This window comes from Peromyscus eremicus, chromosome 18 (assembly GCF_949786415.1).
Source record: "Peromyscus eremicus chromosome 18, PerEre_H2_v1, whole genome shotgun sequence".
Lineage (NCBI taxonomy): Eukaryota > Metazoa > Chordata > Mammalia > Rodentia > Cricetidae > Peromyscus > Peromyscus eremicus.
Genome location: NC_081434.1, coordinates 20,178,234 through 20,197,421, shown reverse-complemented (window position 1 = coordinate 20,197,421; position 19,188 = coordinate 20,178,234). Strand labels below are relative to the sequence as shown.

General features: G+C 41.0%; 1 protein-coding gene across 1 annotated transcript in view; it reads right to left on the bottom strand.

Moving 5' to 3' along the window:
* Syt1 (synaptotagmin 1) overlaps window positions 1-19,188 on the bottom strand; it is a 195,495-nt gene that overhangs the window by 82,074 nt on the left and 94,233 nt on the right. Inside the window, exon 6 of the mRNA XM_059245321.1 lies at window positions 12,374-12,491. Coding sequence (XP_059101304.1) covers window positions 12,374-12,491 — 118 coding nt within the window. The remainder of the gene's footprint in view (window positions 1-12,373; window positions 12,492-19,188) is intronic.

The window sequence follows — 19,188 nt, the reverse complement described above, 5'->3', positions numbered from 1 at the left end:
TGGCCTAGAAGATCTCTGTTACACACCACAGTGGGCAGACCAAAATAGTAATGAATGTGATATGACCTCATTTATATACAATGCATATATTCGTGTGTATGGATGTGTTTAAATGATATAGGCAGAGAAGAAAATCTGGAAGAGTACACGCAATCTTAAGTTGTGCCCTTGACATAGCTTCCTTTAAGGGACAGGAAGATGGGGACTGACTGGGGCACTGAAGTTCTTACTTACATCCTAAGGAAAGTGATGAGGCTATGGTTTATTTCATCTTTATTTCTTATGATTTTATGATTTAAAAGCTGTTGTTCTAGTAACATCTTGGAACACTGCCATTTGTGAACACATTTCTTTCCTTAATTAATCAGAAAATGGAAGCCCATGAACAATTCAGTCTATCAAGTAGATAAATATGTAATCTTGCAGTCACATATGTATGCGCAATATTACTGCAAGCCTACCATCACTAAAAGTACATTAGGCTCCTTGTTAATGGGGGAACGTGTTAATTAATTACACAGCCATATTGTTGCCTGACATCAATCATTTGAAATCTATGAATTTCTTAAGTCAATCAATCTTGTTGCTGTAGTCTCAGATAAAGGCCGCTTCAACATCCCCAAAGATTAAAAAAATGTGCTCATTTCATGGTTTTAAGTTAAAAAGTCACTTTTCGTCACTAAAAGCTTAAGGTCATTTTTTTGGAGGGAAAACAATACGAAGCCCCTGAGAACAGTGCCCAGCCCAAGCAAGGCCATTAGGAAATCACAGGGGTATGGTCTTCTGATTTCCTCTTCTGAGGAAGATAGTCCATAAAATAGCAGGCATGTCATACTGAATCACAGCCTTGTCCTCTCATGCTGGGCACAAGATGCGACCAGGGCTGCTTCTCTGCCTTTACCTCTTCCTTGGAAAATGTCTTTATGACCATCATTTAGGTGTAACTATGGTAACGTGTGTATGTTTATGAGACTATTATCTCTTGAAGATTGAGTATGTCACCTTTTTTTTTTTTTTAAACCATTAAGGCTGGTGGAGAAAGAGAATAAAATGAGAATTAATTAAAATCCCTGAAGATGACTGTTAATATAGCCAATCGATGTCAAGAATTAGATTTTTCTAGCTGTGTTTCTCAAGTTGATGCTATGATAGTACCACTGTATGATGCCAAAAGAATTTCACTAAGGAGAAAAAAAAATTAAGTCAGGGCATTCACAAGGTAAAGACAAAATCAGAACTTGGTAGAGCTTTAACATTATGCCTGGTGAGGCGAGGTTTGTTTCTGTAATACATGTACGACGGGACTCTGAGAACGGGAGCCAAAGCTGAACAGTCTGTTTTTACAGTAGGTTATAGTAAAGCATGTGGCAAGACTATGGAGAAGGAAAGAGTGAGGCATCTCTGAATGAAATGAGTGAGGGTCAGTGAAGATGTCCTCTGGGAAGTGGCGACGGTTTGGGAGAACTTGCCGCTCAAGCACACGAACTGTGGTTTGGTCCCCAGTTCCCATGTAAATTCCAGGTGGGCATGGCAACCTGGTATATAATCCTAGTACTCGGGAGGCAGAGATAGGGAATGTGCTGGGCAATATGACTAGGTAAATGAGCAAAATTGGTCAGGCTCTGGGTTTAAGTGAGAGACCCTGGCTGAATATATAGGATGAGAACTACTAGGCTAGATACCCAATCTTAACTCCTGGCCGCTATACACACATGTGTCTGCATACATTCATGTATTCACATACATGCATATGCATACCACACATACAAGGACACACAGAAGTAGAAATGGGTGTATAAAAAAGATGCAATTCTTGTTGTTTTAGAGCATTACTCTATAGCCACTGGTGGCCTAGAACTCCTGATTCTTCTGTCTCAGTCTCCGGAGTACAGAGGTTCCAGGCATCAGTTACTCAGTTTGGCTATAATTTTTATAACAATGACTCATTCTTTTAAAGATTTCTTTATGTGTTTGGGTCTACGTATTTGTATGCAACATGTGTTTTGGTGCCCTTGAAAACCAGAAAGGGGGCATCACTGCAGAGTTAGAGTTAGGGGTGGTTGTGAGCTTCCTGATGTGAGTACTGGCTACTGAACTTTAGCCCTTGGGAAGAGTATTGAGAGCTCTTAATTGCTGAGCACTAGAAGGATTCATTCTCATATTTCTGTGAGATCAAAATTCTGTATGCTTTTGTCATTGAGGTGTTGGAGGCTTTGCTAACAGGAATCTTAAACCTTATAAAAGGAAAAAGAAGGATGGCAGCAACTTTTGCTAAATGTTTAAAAAGAGAAGTATTTGGGAGTATTTCTGCTTTTTCCGGTTAGTTGTTAGAAATTCCAAACCCTCTCATTCCTTTTCTGTGACCTGAATGAGATTGGGGGGGGGTGGTAGAAGAGTTAAGTGAGGGAGGAATGTGCAGTCACCCAATCTTCTGGGTTAGACAGTGAGGTACAGAGCTGTGGAGCTTCCAAGGGTACTCACCCAAAGGTATGGTGGGAGGGGGTTCTGACGAGATAACACAAAAGTTTTAGCAATATCCCCCTTTAAGCCTGTAGCAGAAAAATATCATCTACTGAACTCTGCCTTATATTTCTGTCTGTCCCAGATCCTCAACTAGGTTTTGCCACCCAACTGAAAAGATAGCAAAGGAATGTTGACTAAGAATTTCTGAGTGGAAAGGTACCTTTGAGATCTCCCTGAATGGCCGTTCTTTTCATCTGTTTTCTTTCAAACATCAAGGTCACTTCTTAATTCTCCTAGTGTGGAATGGGCAGGTGGGTATTACTCTAGCTCTACCTTTCATGATTTTAAGACTTTAATCATGTCTGTGCTCTGGTTTCCTTTTCCCGACTACAAAGCCCCAAACTTCTTAGCCTGTCTTCACAGACAGCCCCTTCATCCCTCTGTCTAGGCGGCCCTTCTCTGGTGGCTAGTCACTTAACACCACTGTCTGTTTTGAGGTGGGTGACAATGCGCGTACTCCACACATGGACAAATACAGGGCATTTCCCTTTCATCTCTACAGAATCTTCTGGAAGAACTCCAACCCTACATTGACTCTATAATTCCATAATCTAATTTGGATTATAGTTTTCCCTCCTAGTGAATTGTTTCTAAGATTGCCCACAATGAAATGTGTGGTAACTTTCTGTCCCTGTGAGAAAAATAGTTGATATACACAATTGGGGTTTATTTTGGCTCTGGTTTTGGCTCCATGCCACAGTTTGGGGTGAGGCAGAAAGTCACAGCAGAAAACACTTGGGGGACCAAAGATGCCCATCTCATGGCAGCCGGTAAGCAAGGAGAAGGTCTTGGATCCCAATATTCTACTTGTCCCACCACTAGGCCCTATGACTTAAAGGTCCCATTTTGCTTCTCCTCAGTGGCACTGCAGGCCAGTGAGGGAGCCTTCAATGTGTGGACCTCTTGAGGAACAGATACATACAAACTATAGCAAACTATTCTATGTTTTGGGCTTGCTCGAGTAAGGATTTTTGTCATTGACTCATTGAGTTTCATAAGTCAGTGCTTGGGAACACATGATTTCATAGTGGGGGGGGGGTTCATGGTGACTAGTAAAAGAATCCGGGTCACATCTATGTTTCCATCTGTGGATTCCTTTTGCAGCGTTTCCCTGCTCATCTTCCCTTTCATGTTAAGTAGTGTATTGCAAATTCAATTCCTTGTTAATTATTTTTGGTTCAATTAAAATATTTTAATATTTAAATATGTAACTTTGAACCACAGAATCCTGTAGCAATTTACGGGGAGAGGAAGCATTTGTATTCACATTATACTGTCTCCTTTCCTGATATATCACACACTCCCGCCTAGAATCAACCAGTGATAAAACTGAATAGATAAACACTTTCATTAGACTTTTTTTTCCTACCTAAAAGACACTCACATTTCTTATAATTAGACTCTTTTCTATCATGTTCAATACCAAATCTTTTACTGTACCTCTGATATGGCTGGAGTATCACCGTTTTAAACTGTGCATATTTTTGTGTGCCAAGACTCACACACTGAAATAGCATGACAACTTATATCTAAGAAACAGGGCAATCTATTAGTATCCGATATCTAGTCTGATAGAGTCACTAATTCCATTTCTACTGTGTAAGTGACCAAGTGACATGAAGCGACCAACCAAATAATTTATTAGTGACTCCCATGATGGAATTTCTAGCTGGGATTAAAGGATATGTAAAATCCAGTTAAAGTTTAGATGCCATTCAATCTATAACATAGTCACCTGCTCTTCCAGTTGACTCTGGTGGGACATAAAAGTCATGTTTCATGTTCACGGAGGGTGAAGATGGACTTATTTGTGTTGATGTCCTAGCTATGCCAAAAAGAACTGTGACCTTGGACAAGTTGTTTACTGAGCTGTAGTTTGGTTCCATCAATAAAACAGCATTGAAAATAGTCTGCATCTCGTAGGTTTGGAACAGGGCTTAAATCTGTTAACACACCTAGAGCATTAAAACAATCTACATCCACTGTGTTGGGCAAGTGTCTGTGCTCACATGACTGAGGACTGGTATGATGCCTGGCACAGAATGAGAACTGATGTGATATGTAGTGAGTCACTGCGACATACCTGATGGCTATGGAGCTTACAGGGAGTGTTGTCTTGACTGTTCTGAATGAGTATTTCTCAGCCCGCCATTTGATTTCAATCTGTCCCAGGGTCTGTCCGTATTTCCTTCTACTTCCTTAAAACTGTTCAGTCCTTCAGGCATTACATTTTTCTTCTTTTTGTTATACTAGCAACTGTGCCTGCTTCTCAACTTGCACTGGGCTGGACTATTTTACTCTTTATAATTCTTTTTAATAACTCAGTTTCAAGAACCATGTCATTTCAAGAATTGTGCTTTCCTCTTCAGAACAGTCTGTTCGCTTCTCAGGGTTTCCTATTATTTTTATCAATATTCTAATTAAGCATTTTGAAATGTTGCAGAATTAATTTTATTCTGTAACATTCAAGCCTAAAATTATGATGAAGCCTCTGACATCACTGCCAACCTATTATGCATATTCCTGTCCCATTAGCTCAATAAGAAGCCAGTACATTTGCATATTATTGCCTGACCCCGATATCATGGCCAATTAATTTGCATATCCCTATCTAATTGGCTCAAATAAGTTTCTGCCTGTTTATTTATTGGCCTAGCTCCCAGACTAGTGGCTTTTCGTTCAAGTCAATTGAATTTAGAGCGGGTTTCTTCGTTATGCTTTCATTACTAATGGACAGACAGGAAGGTGGTCAAGGGCGTTAAGAAATGACTGTAGGACCTGTAAAGGAAACATCTGCCTTTGTCTCCTCTTTCAGTGAAAGAGATCTGGGGTGGGGTGGTGGTGGGGTGATAAGAATTTAACGTGTGGTCAAGGACACTTTTCGGGAAGAGGATATTTGATTCCTAAATGAAATATAACCTTTTATTTGAGAACATACTTGTATATAAGATGAAGGATGGATTTTTTCCCCTATATTATTGACAACAAAATTCTACCTTAGGTCTTGGCTGACACAGGTCTCAGCTAAAAACATGATATACCAGCTAAGCTTTTAAAGTGTTTTGAGTTTAAGATGAGTAAGGGCATTGGGGAGCTGACTCCGCCCCCTCACCCAAGGTGGGTGGCCCCAGTGGCTTGGACTACTACTCAGCTACTACTCAGGCCCACAGCCCGGCCTGGGGTTGGCCCACCCTAACATCTACTCCATCTAGGGGCTGCTGGAGCTTGCGAAGGAAGCTGTGGTCCTAGTGGTCCTGTGGAACGAAACCTGCAGGGTCTCCATGACTCAGTGCAGCCACGGGACATCCCAGAGGTGTTCCAGTGAGGACCCTGTGATGATGGTGTACCAGAAACCAGAGGCCTTGAACCAGACCAGAGAACAATGCAATGAACATTTGCTAGTAAAGCTCATTGGGACAGAAGGGTACACTATGTGATACACCCAGGCCCCCAATGCCACCAGGATGAATGAGGAGCGGGGAAAGATGGAGGAGCTAAGAGGATTTTGTGTGTGTGTGTGTGTGTGTGTGTGTGTTGTGTTGTTTTGTTCTTGTTTCTTTGCTTGCTTTGTTTTAATTTCTTTAAAAAAATTTCTTTTGTGTGTGGGAGCAATGCAGGGGTAAGGGAGGAGAGTATGGTGGAACCGGGAGGTGAGTGGAATTGGGGTGCATAATATGAAACTGCTAAAGAATCAATACAGATGTTAAAAAAAAAAATTCAGGTTCTCACTACAACTGGGTTTGAGGTGGTTCTTAAAATGCTAAATTTTAACATGTTTCCTGATGATTCTGAGCAAGTCAGTCAAAATGTCACCACTTGATAAATTTTGCCTGAAGGGAACTATTTCTCTCTGCTGATTATGGTTTTTATATTGAATCTAATGGGTACCTGGGAGTATGTGAGCTGTTCTTTCTGAATTGAGTGCTTACATGTGGCTCTATTTTTCTAAACGATACTTGTAGGATGTCGGGAAAGCAGACTGAGAAAAACTAAATTTATAAACAATTAAAATGTAGTATCCTATAATAAACACTGCGTGTTTGCGTGTGTCTGTGTGTATCGCGCATGTGTGTAACTCACTGGGCCACACGTTAACTTTCTACCAGCATCAGTCCCAATTCTTCACTCCATCACCTCCTTTTCATAGTTGCTGCCCTTTATCTGAAATAGACACCTCCTGTACTCGGGCCTTTTGTTCTTACTGATTTATTTGTTTGCTAATTAAATCAGTTAAGTTTTGGAGGCAGGCTCTCATTAGGGGAGGCCACGCTAGTGTAAAAACTCAGAGCTTTCTGCCTCAGCATCATGAGTTTGGAATCACCATGTCCTAGTCACCACTGGCTTGTCACAATGCTAGTGACGAGCTTGGATGGAGGATGGCCAGAAGAAGACTGGGGGTGAGGACATGGCAGGAGTGAAGCAGAAGAATGATGGGGACACTTTAAACCAGTGGTTCTCAGGCTTCCTCATGCTGCGACCCCTTATTACAGTTAGTTCTTCATGTTGTGCTGACCCCAACCATAAAATTATTTCACTGCTACTTCATAACGGTAATTTTCTTATTGTTATGAATCGTAATGTAAATATCTGATATTTAGCCGGGCGGTGGTGGTTCACGCCTTTAATCCCAGCACTCGGAAGGCAGAGGCAGGCGGATCTCTGTGAGTTCGAGGCCAGCCTGGTTTATAGAGTGAGATCCAGGAAAGGCGCAAAACTACATAGAGAAACCCTGTCTTGAAAAAACCAAAACAAACAAACAAATAAAATTCTGATATTTAACCCTAGTGAAAGGGTTGTTTGACCCCAAATAGGTCTTGACTCATAGTTTGAGAACCAGTGCTTTAACCATACCTTGCTCAGCAGTTGTTGCTTCTCAACCCTCTCAGTATCCACTCCATCCCTCTCTTAGCCTCCTCTCTTGCTCCTTAATGTCCATCAGTCGCATGGGAGCAGATGCTCACGGTATCTGCGCTTTACCTGGGTTTCCCTAACCGCCTTTCCTCCATGCTTGATATGTTTTGCTTTTGTTTATTTATATTTTTCTTTTATCTTTTTTTTTTTTTTTTTTTTTTTTTTTTTTAAGACAGGGGTTCCCTGTGTAGCTTTGCGCCTTTCCTGGAACTCACTTGGTAGCCCAGGCTGGCCTCGAACTCACAGAGATCCGCCTGCCTCTGCCTCCAGTGCTGGGATTAAAGGCGTGCGCCACCACCACCACCACCACCACCACCACCACCGCCCGGCCTATTTATATTTTTCAAATGTGAGGTGAATTTAAGCCTCATCCAGGGAGCAGGACTGCACCCTTTCTGTTCTTTTTTATTATGGCCAGGGTTTTCTAGCAATAAAATGACAGAAGGAAATCTCTAAGGATGGTGTGCCCTCTGCGGGGAATCAGGACCAGAAGAGTTTTATGGAGCAACAATCTGTTTAATGGGGAGCCAGGCGGCGAGGGTACTTCGGCAGAAGTCACAGATGAGAAGAGAGAATCAACTTGTGATTCCGAGAAGACAAAGGGGAGAGAGAGCTAATTGTGTGGGAATATGCCCAGGGATTTCTACTTCCCAACATCCCCCAGTTTCCATGAATGCTCTAATTTCCAAAAACTCTTTCAGGCTCCATTTCTAGCCTGACCTATTCTGAGGACTTTCATGTTTCAGTTCCAGATAGTGGAGATACCCTGGAACCATGCACTCCATCTTGAAGATGGGAATGTAGGAAAAGATGAATGGTATGTTAAAAATATTCCGCAGTAGGAGTCAGGAGCTCCCAGCTTGTCTACTGCCTTGTCTCTCTCAGAACTTCTTATTTTTTTGTAATATTTATGAACAAAAACATAAAAAGGGAGATTCATTCTTTTTTTTTTTTTTTTTTGAATTTATTTTTGAGAGCGTGTTTCTCTGTATAGTCTTGGCTAACTGGGAGCTTGCTTTGTAGACCAGGGTGGACTTGAACTCAGAGTTCCTCCTGCCTCTGCTTCCCAAGTGCTGAGATTAAAGGCGTGTGCCACCATGGCTGGCTGCATGGAGTTTATTTTTATTATTTTAAATTAAGTATCTGTGTATGTGCCTGTGTACACAGATAGGGAGATTCAGTCTTCTGGGATGAATAAGTTGACAGGTTAGCCAATCCCAAGTGGTCAGTTCTAAACACATACACGTAATCCCAAATGGACTCAGTAGGTTGTACTTATATCTACATATGTATGTGCACACACACACATACATATATATATATGTTACACATATAGGTGCAACAGTAATAATCAAGGAAGACAAGGTTGGGAATTTGCATGGGGAAATGGGAAGAGTTGGGGGTGGGGGTGGAGTACAATGATATAAATACAGTTCTTATGTAAAAAGAAATAAATGTAAAAAAATGAATCTGCTGCAGAATTATGAATGGTCCTACCCCACTTGTCATTGTGAGGATGAAGGACGGGCACTTTGATCCCTGACTATGTGACTGTGTGATGTAGGCAAAATCTTTATGCTGTCCATTTGAATGAACACAGTAAGAAAGACGCTGCTTGATCTGGCCAGAGACCAGTAAGAAAAACATTTTTAAAAAGTCCATTTCCCATTTTCTTCCATGTTTTATTGATCGGTTCCTTACTTTGTCGGAATTCACTCTGAGCCTGTATAAAATCCGGCCTCCTGATTATCCTGAACTGATGTGGCATGTCTAGCAAATAGCTAAGTCTTTCGCCCAATCAAATTAAGCAGTTGGTTAAATAACCCATCGGTTTCACCTTTTGTAGCCTTGATGTGGTTACTAATTGAAATATCCACTGTGATATTTGGTGAGCACTTAACTTTGGCTCTCAGTTATTTCCCATCATAACTTATTTCTCGTGAACGGGGTCTTCTTAGCACTTTCCCTTTATAAACAATGCAACCAAGGCTTAGAAGAAAGAAATAACCCGTCCAATGTCAACATGTGTGGTTCTGTGATGGAGCGCTTACACAGAGTTGGAGCTCTAGGACCTCAAAACAATGTCGATTGTTAGTAGTGACACAGTGTGGTTTCAGCTCTGGCAGAAGAGCCAGCCGTGGTTCCAGTTAACAAGCCATTTCTGGCAAATGGAGTTTGGCATTTGAATCACTTGGAGAGACCTTATGTAATTGTGGTCTCTTTGTGTGTAGGTCAGCTTACTCTGACACAACCCATTCAAGTACTTAAAGTTTCCTTAATGGTAAGTAGGTTAAGCAAATTTGAAATGCAAGACTTGTTTTTCAGGCCACGGCTCCTTTGTAAATAATTCATTATTCATGGAGCAGCTACGCTCCGCGCCACCCGTCAGTGAGAACATTGTGGGAGACATAAATACCGAACAGTCTAGAGAGAAAGGAGTGTGGTGTTGGAGGACTGGAAACAAACTCCTAGTGGCAATTTTAAAAGACGAAGATTTGTTCTGTTGCGATGGATCAGAAAAAGCATTCCCACCATGCTAAACCTTCTCCCTCCCTCACATCTGTCCTGTTGTTGCCTGGGCTGTCACTTCCTCATTTAACAACAACAACAACAACAACAACAAAATCTTCCGAACATGGCTTATCCAACTTCTTTGCCTCACTTCTACCCAATGTTCACGATATCTCAGGGCACCGCATGCTTTATTAATTTACTGGCTTTTTTTTTTTTTTTTTTTTTTTTTTTGGTCTGTGTCTCTACATTCAAATGAAAACTGCAGGCAAGCAGGGTCTTTGGACTGCTTCAGCCATGATTCCCAACCCAGTGCTCTGCATGCAGCCTGACTCAAAGTCGAGTCACAGTGGCATTCATTGAGTAACCGGAAGGAATGAGAATTCAGCGGGGCCTGAAGACTGAGGAGGATTTAGCTAGACATTGTTGGAAGAAAGAAAATTCCAGATGAAGGAGCTTGTCTAGGAATGGAAGCAGCATGTCCCATAGCTTGTTACGAGATCAGTGTGTGGGTCCATTGGCTAAAATGAGATGCGGAATGGCGCAGCCTGAAAGTGTCTACATTAGGTGATTAGAGTAATTATGATTTAATTCTACAGGCAGCAGGAAGCCCTTAAAATTAGGGTTTGGTAATGATGATAATCATTCCAGGTAATTCAAATATGGGGGTGGATGTAGGTTCTGTGGGTTCTGAAAATGTTCTGCTTTTCTTTAGAAAAAAGACTACAAACGGATGGATACTGAATTAGATCTGGCCTCAGGCTGTGCCTCCTTTATGCTAAGTTAGTGTGACAGGACCTGGGAGTCGTCCTTGGCGCTTTTCTTTGCTTGGGCTGCTAGCAGTGAGCTTGTGTATATGCCCCGTGACTGTGACCACTCAGATCTATCCCGCCAGACCAGGTTCCCTTAAGCAGATCTTAAAGATGAGAAGGGATGCTTGGCAAGAGGTCAGGACAGAAGGAGACAGCAGTCTTGAAGGTTGGCTAAAGTAGCCAGTGTGGTGCTGGGAAGTGATTTCTAAGTCCCAGAAAGAAGTCAGGAGGAGGTAGCTCGACCAGCTTTGTGGCAAAGCTATCGTGGAGCTGGGCAGCGGCTAATACAGGATTAATTAGTGGGGGAGGCTAAGACAGCATTTAAGAGAGGTGATGAGACGTCACATGGGCATTTGGAGGGGGCAGATATGAGTGCTGCCGACACCCTCCTAGTGGGTCATGGCTACTTAGGCATCTTAAGTCTCCTCAGGATACTAATTCGTGACCTGGGAGCAAACTATAGCTGTAAAATGTTTACTACTTTTCTGTGCGTATGTTTTACCAATAAGCATACCGAATATTCCACGTTTTTAGGGGGGACATGGGCTACTGCTTTAACATTTCCCAGTAATACGATTAACAATGAAAGCAGGACATTAAGTAGCAAGACATGAGAGAACAGAGCGTCCTCAAGTTCCCTCACTCATAGAGAGAAATAAATGTAGATAGCAAGAGAATTTGGCTGTTAAGTCACTGGGTCAATAAGTAGAACTCAGCGTCAACAATCTTTCGCTGTTTTATTTCATAGTATAAACTCACTGTGCTGCATTAGTGTGATGTTTAAGTAAAAAAAAAAGAAAAAGCCCAAATCCCCGAATAAGGAGTCATGTTTGCAACTCCACAGCTAGAAACAATGACAACTGTCATCTATTTGTGATGGATGACCTTGTGTTGTGTCAGGAAAATCCCTCACACCTTAATGATTTACTGGAACATTAAAATTATAATTGATTTAACCACATGGAGGAGGAAAAAAATGATGCACAGCCCTGGAAGCGACAGTCCTTGAGCTGACTTTGCTTTGTGGAAGAGTTCCCGTCACTCACTATTTTGTGTCCTGCTTGGGTTACATGGAACTCTCTGGCCCGGAGTCTCCCCTCCCCCACCCCAGTCTTAAGCTGTAGAATGAAATGAATGACATGAACTGTTCCTGGGTTTCTTCTCAGGCAAAGACATCTGGATAGGTTTGAAATGCTGTCTTCGTATAAAAGTATTATAAAAATTATGTCAGGTTGGCAAACACCTAATTAGTAAGTTTCAGGTAAAATACAAATTTTAATACCAAGGGTGAATTTAAAAAATCCTCAAAACTGTAATTTGTCACAGGCATTGCATTTCAACTAAGAAGCCAAAATTTCAGCTTTCAATGACATAGAAATGACAACTGATACTTTGGCTATGGAGAAAGAAAATAGATTTCATCTTCTCTGCCAATTCCAATAAACCGAGAGTGGCTTCCTGGGGCCCTGCGTTGGCTGAATTTGGAGACCGCTTCCAGCTCCGTAGGACAGAGAACTGCGATCAATTAAGGATGGGGAGGCGCAGCATGTGTGCTATGCATTCAGTATCCACGGTGAAACAGCGTTTGCAACAATCAATAGTCACTGTGGACTCACCAGATAGGCCACCCACATCCATCTTCTTCAAGTTCTTCGCTTCCAGAATGACAACAGTCAGTTTGCCGGCAGTAGGGACGTAGCGGAGGGAGAAGCAGATGTCCCCCAGTTTCTCTTGCTATGAAAAGCAACAAAGAGGTATTAGTGAGTTTTCCAGTGAAATGGAAATGTTTGTTCTTAGACATTGTCATTTTCCCATGAGGACAGTTAGGACAATTAGAGTCTCAAGACTTCTAAGTCCACGGGCATTTTTATAGTGGTGGTTTCATGTGATATCAGTCTTTTCTTTTTCAAGATTACCTATTTCAGCTTTTGAAAAAAAAAAAAAAAGGCCATTTGTACTTTAACATCCAACAGAATATGTCTATAATTCAATGGGTCTGGAAACAAGACCAAGATGAGTTTCTTTGAGACTGCACTCAATAGCATTGTGAAACACTTAGAAAAATCCCCTTGCTTTATTAAAGAGCTTTGTATGGTTTACTCATTTTTTTTTATTAGAATCAACCCATCTCGGTTTTTGTCTTTTCCTATTTCAAATAAGATTTTATCTAAAAGCCTATGTTTAAGGTTTTGTGAAGAAAGATGTCTTTGTTCAGCTCAATTCCATTTATTGCTGAAAAAGCGCTGAAACTCTCGTAACACAAATGCACTCAAGTATGTGTTTTTGTGCACTTAGTTTTATTCGTTTCAAATGAAGTCTTTCTTTGTCTTTGTCTTTAAATGTGTAAAAATCTAACAGCAGGCTGGGAAACTAACACATCATGCAACAATGCACATCCTCATAGCTTCTCATTTCAGAGCTATGTGATGACCAAAGAACATCCACCAGTTCTGTAATCAGGTGATTCCAAAGAACTTATCCAGAGTAGAAAATGATGATGGTACATAAAATGTTCCTTCCCTAGAAAGGCTTCATATTTATTCTCTTCTCTTAAGTGGAATATTGGGAGTTTTTAGGATTACTTACTATTTTCTACTTGTAGTTAACAACCATGCTGGTCAACGTGAATATAATTTGTATTTGTGTGAGTATGTGGGTGCATGCACACGCGTGTGGTGCAAGCACACACTAGGGATGAGAGGAAGGACAGTCTGAAAAGAATTTAAGATACTGTTGTACCCATCTCCTGAGATGAGACGCTGCCTACTGCCGCCCGACCCGGGGAGTTAGCTGTAAGGTACAGCAGAGTCCATTCCTTAGTGTTCCTCTCCCCAAGTCTAAATTTTGACTCTGAAGAGGGAAGTAGTTGTGTTGGACTTCAGAGGGTAGACTTGTAACGTAGGGAGGGGATATAGAGACTGATAGCCTAAGTCTTTCCATGTTGGCCTCTTAGCGGGACTCTATTTGGCCTTATCTGTAGCTAGACATAGGTGTTAAATAAGCCAGTCTCCAGTGTGGAAATACCTTCCTTGATGTAATGTAACAGTGTAAGGGATGTAATGTCTTTTCTGCGGGGGGTTCTCATTGTAGTCATCTTTCAAAGAAGAAACAGTGGGTTTTATTTGTAGATGAGTACTGAGGGAGGGAGAGAGGAAGGAGCGCACCAGCCCCTCTCTCCACGCTGAAGTAGTGCCCTACTGAAAATGACAATCACACGTGCTTGTGGAGCAATCCTCTCACTTGTAGAATCCCTTTGTGTCACATGCCTCTAGGCTGATGAGAACACACTGTTTTCAGATTACTGTACAGACGCTTTAATTCTCCCACTTGTCTGGGCCTTTCCCGACGGCAAGGTCCTTGCATGGATACCACTTTAGCTCACCTTTGCAAAAACATAAACCCAAGAACATTTTGGAAATCTCCCTGCTTTGGATCACAGAGGGCATAACTCCCTGTGGTTAGCAGAGTTACTTATACCAGTCACTCCATATGCTTAACCACCCTGACAGTTAATTGACACATTGGAGGAGTTAGTAGAATATATTGTTCATAGTCTCTGAAAATACAGAGTTGGAATTAGTATTAGGGAATTGATACAAAGTATAGACAAACTCCTCTAAAACTTTGTGAGTGAAGAGAAATGGACATTGACAAAGTTACTATTGGAAAAGGTCATTAGGAGGGCTCTATGTGCATTCATGTTATTTATGTTATTCATGCCCATCTGAGCTGGTAAGCCCACCGTACTTCAAATTAGACTGCTCTCATGATATCACCAAGCATGCCAGAGATAATTATACTCTCCTAGATCATATATCCCTATATGGCTCATTATTGGACTCCATGAGCAACTTAGGGTGCTAAGATAAGTTCAGTTCCATATTTCTGTTTTACCCCACAGATACCCTTTTTTTCTTTCAATTCTTACTGTTCTTCCATCCCATAATTTCAAGATTGCAGGTAACTTAAAAAACGAACACACTTCATGTATCTACTTAAAAACGTTTTGACACAAAGATTCATGTATCACAGGGTGGATTCAAAACGACTGTATCTGAGGATGGCCTTGGACTTCTGATCCCCCTGCTCATCTGTCTGTCAAGTACTGAAGGTTACAGGCATCCACCGCCACACAGAGCTCCCAGTTGTTTGAAGGGAAGAAATGTCATATCATTTTTCTTGCAGGGTCATTTCATTCTTCAATCATAAGACACACAGAGAATGTAAAAAATTCTATGTAATATTTAGCTTCAAAAGAGAGCACACAATTTTGGATAAAGGAGAAATATGGGAGATTAACTGCAACTTTAAGCCTCTGGGATGGATGAAAAATGGGGGTGTAAAAGAACAAAGAACGAATTTTGGTATTTTAAGATCCAGAGAAGGAAAAGGGCTTATTTTAACACTCTTTACAGATCTGCATTTCATTAATTTAGAGGCTTTAACATGGGAAATTTTTTCATTTGCTCATAAAATTATCATAACCAGTATGCCAAATTCAATATTATTTTTACATGAATGAACTGAAATGACTTTCTAAAGTTTTAATTACTTCTAAATCAACAGCTATTTTAAAGCTAGTCATGGCCCCCTCCCGCAACTTGTGGAATTTCTGGTGTCAAGCTGAAGGAAACTCTTGCCTGGTGGTATATTTTCTGAGTGTCAGCACTTACTGGGTGTCGGTATTTGAATATGTGTTTTGCTAGTCACATGTGAGACAAGGTTGTTACCTACATTTACATGGTAACCCAGTGTGTTAGCTCCTGACCTTAGATTTAGGGGCTCAGACACTCATGAACTGTTGAAATCCAATATGTCCTTCCCTTAATAAATCTATTCCTTCACTTCTGTGGCCAGGAAAACCACTCCTCTGCCCTACAATGTTATTCTAGCTTATGAAGGTTCTACTCTAGCTCTTCATCCACACAGGGCACTGGAAGGACCCGAGAGCTTTATTTGGACAGTTTTAGATCAAACTCTTAGTTTGATATGTCAAGTTGTAAGAAGGATACCCAGAGAACTACATATATAATCATTTGATTGTAAACATTTGCCACACCAGTGTTCTAGTGTTACCACCTCCCTGCACAAACTCATGTATTAAAGACTCAGTCTCACACTGGTGGATCCAAAGGAGGTGTCTGGTCTAATCCATAGATTTTTTTTATCTATAGTCATTGTTGGCATTATTGAGAAATGGAGGAGATTAGGAAGCGGGGTCTGGTTGGAGGAAGTGGGTCACTAAGAGTATCCATCTTCTCTCTGAACTCTTCCTGGTTCGCCCTTCTTTTTGATGTCCATGAGGAAGGAAGTCTTCTCCACTTTCTGATCCTGCTATCCATCATGCTGTCTCATTCACACAGGCCTACACACTATGGACCGAAAACAAGGAAACCGTAGATCTTTCCTACCTTGATTTTCTGGGGTATTTTGTCACAGCAATGAAAAGTAAATAACACAGAAGTCTCCATCTGAGATTCTTATGACACATTAACAATTAGCATTTTCTCAAGAGCCTGTGAAGCAGCTGCTGCTATGTCCATTTTCTAAGTAGATATGTGAGAGCAGGAGGTCACAGGAAGGCAGATGGTTTCAATAAGAAACTGAAGCAAGCGCATTTAACAGTATATGTGAAATGACAGTAACTAATAATCTAACTGATAATTCACCTTGTATCCCACTCTCATTCAAAATTATATCTCCAAACTGATGTTCAATGTATGCCTTCTTAACTGTTCCTTCCAAGACCTTTTCCTAGAGGCTAGCTTCTTCTTTTTTTTTTTTTTTTCAAATTTATTTTTATTTTATGTGCATTGGTGTTTTGCCTACATGTATGCCTATGTGAGGGTGCCGGGTTCCCTGGAACTAGATTTACAGACAGTTGTGAGCTGCCATGTGGTGCTGGGAACTGAACCCAGGTCCCCTGGAAGAGCACCTAGTGCTCTTAACCTCTGAGCCATCTCTCCAGCCCCTAGAGGCTAACTTCTATTTCTCTGTTACTCTCCTCCTTTAACTCTTAAGCCTTGACCTATCCTTTTCTGTAATGTGTATCAGACTGAGTTGTTTTCATTACTTATAACAGACATTGTAACCTGCCTTAACTACCTGCCATCGATGCTTACTTCCAAAATGACCTGCAGCATGGCATTTGCCACTGTCACCACCACGTCTACCACCGTGCCTTCAGCGCCACCAACATCACCTCTACTTTCTTGCCCATACTTCATTCAAACCATGACTCAGCCCTCACTGTGTTGGAAATGAAACCCTAACCACTTCTGACATACTCTGGAAAACCTAATGAAATAACTCCTCAGTTTCAGTGTCTACAAATCCTAAAGCAGCTTGTCTGTCAATGGCTGAGCTAACATTTGAAAAGTTTAATTCTTTCTTTTTTTATGGCCTGCCAGGTGGTGTCTAGCAGTTGAGTTTTCCCTCTTCACGTACACGAGTTCAGCTACCTGTAGACTCTAGAAGACCAGGGGTTGGAATTTCTACTACCGTTCTTGCTCCCGGAACACAATGGAGAGCTTCTAACTAATTAAGGGCTGCATGTATTGAAACGAGAAATTCACCAGTATACCACTTTATAAAGAGCACTGATGCTGGTGTTTTATCAACTCTGTCTCCAGTTTAACCAACGGGTCAACTGACAGGTTCACTTGGAGCCTCTCCTTTGTGCCTAGCACTCGGACCCCGCCATGCTAACCATGCCTTGAAGCTAGAAACCTAATCCTTCCGAAGGTACTGTTCTTCCCCCGATGTTTTCAAGCCCCTGCTGAGTAGCAGCTGACAGATGAATGCTTTTGCTGGTGTGATTATCTCATGAAGGGGCCTCATTACTATTAGGAATTTCAGCTTTATGTATAATTTATTTTAGTGAATTGCCTTGATCACTAGGTAGAAACTGCCAGTTAGTGTTAGAAAGTTCCGACTGTGAGATTCAGAGAAATTAACCTGCTCTTTTAAACTATGGAGCTGACAATCAGGAGGTACTTTTGTTCAGAGCAGCTTGATAATTCCATTATTTTTTTTTAAAGCAGCCACTGAATAGAGAAGACACAAATTAATGATTCTATGGACAACTTCAGAAATCCCTTCCTTTTTGAAAAGCATTATAGGTATTAAAACAAAGGTCATCTCCAATGGACAAAAAGGTTTGATTGCGAACGAAAAATGTTCTTGGTTTCTACAGCACTAGCCATCATTTTTTTTATGTAAGAAAAAAGTTCACTTTGATGGCCTTTGCAAATGGGCTAAGTTCACATATTTTTCACGAATAATTTGCCTTTGAATGAGTTTATAAAAGGTACCTAAAATGACACGGTGCCATGCCATTTTAAAAGGACATAGTCTATTTATGTTAATTGCAAAATGAGTTTTTCTGTGTGTTAAATTGGCAACAGATACTCTGATGAGTAGATTTTCTTTGCCCCAAGGTCAGGAGTCTATTTAGAAGTGAGAAACAAATGGAGGTCTAATTGTTCAAAATAGAAATTCAGATTATTTGCATATTCTTCATCTGTAAAAGAATTAAAATGTTCACTTTTTTTTTGAGATAGGGTCTCTAGGTAGATCAAGTTGGCCTTGAACTCACACAGAGATCCATGTGCTTCTGCCTCCCTAGTGCTGGGATTAAAGGCATGAACCACCATGCCTGGCGTAAAATGTTCTCCTAAGAAGACTATTGGGATGGGGTAATGGACTGTATTAGGTAAAAGGTAATATGTTCTTTGGGTGATAGGATTTTTCAAGTTCCTGATGTTCCCACAACTATGCTCATACCCCTGAAGATTCTGCCAAATCGGTATTTACAACTAATGGACCAGATGGTCACAGTGTGAATGCTGTTATGAAATGTACCCAGGCTAGAAAGACCAAATCTGTCCTGGTGTACAAATATACGCTACACTGCTTAGGTGAGCGGGGCAGTTTATGCCCTTGAATATTTTTTTAATGAAGATACTGTATAAAAATTATTTTATATGATTTCACTGATTCACCTTTATAGAAAATACTCACTGAATTCTATTATATAATTCTAAACTGTAGTGAAGTCCCTGTGGCTACCCAATATAGTGTATTGACACCACAGACAGAGCAGAAATGCTGTGGAAAGGGAACCTTGAAACATTCTAGAACGTAATGACAGAGGTAAGGAGAAAAAGACACTTTAATTGTTGATAACCCCCTGCCTCCTCACATAATCATCATCAATTTCTCAAAGTGATCTCAAATGCACAGTGCTTTGCCAAACAAAGATACTTGCTGTACACACGTCGGTTTTTTTTTTTCTTTTTCTTTTTTTTTGGTTTTTCAAGACAGGGTTTCTCTGTGTACCTTTGGAGCCTGTCCTGGATCTCGCTCTGTAGACCAGGCTGGCCTCGAACTCAGAGATCCGTCTGGCTCTGCCTCCCGAGTGCTGGGATTA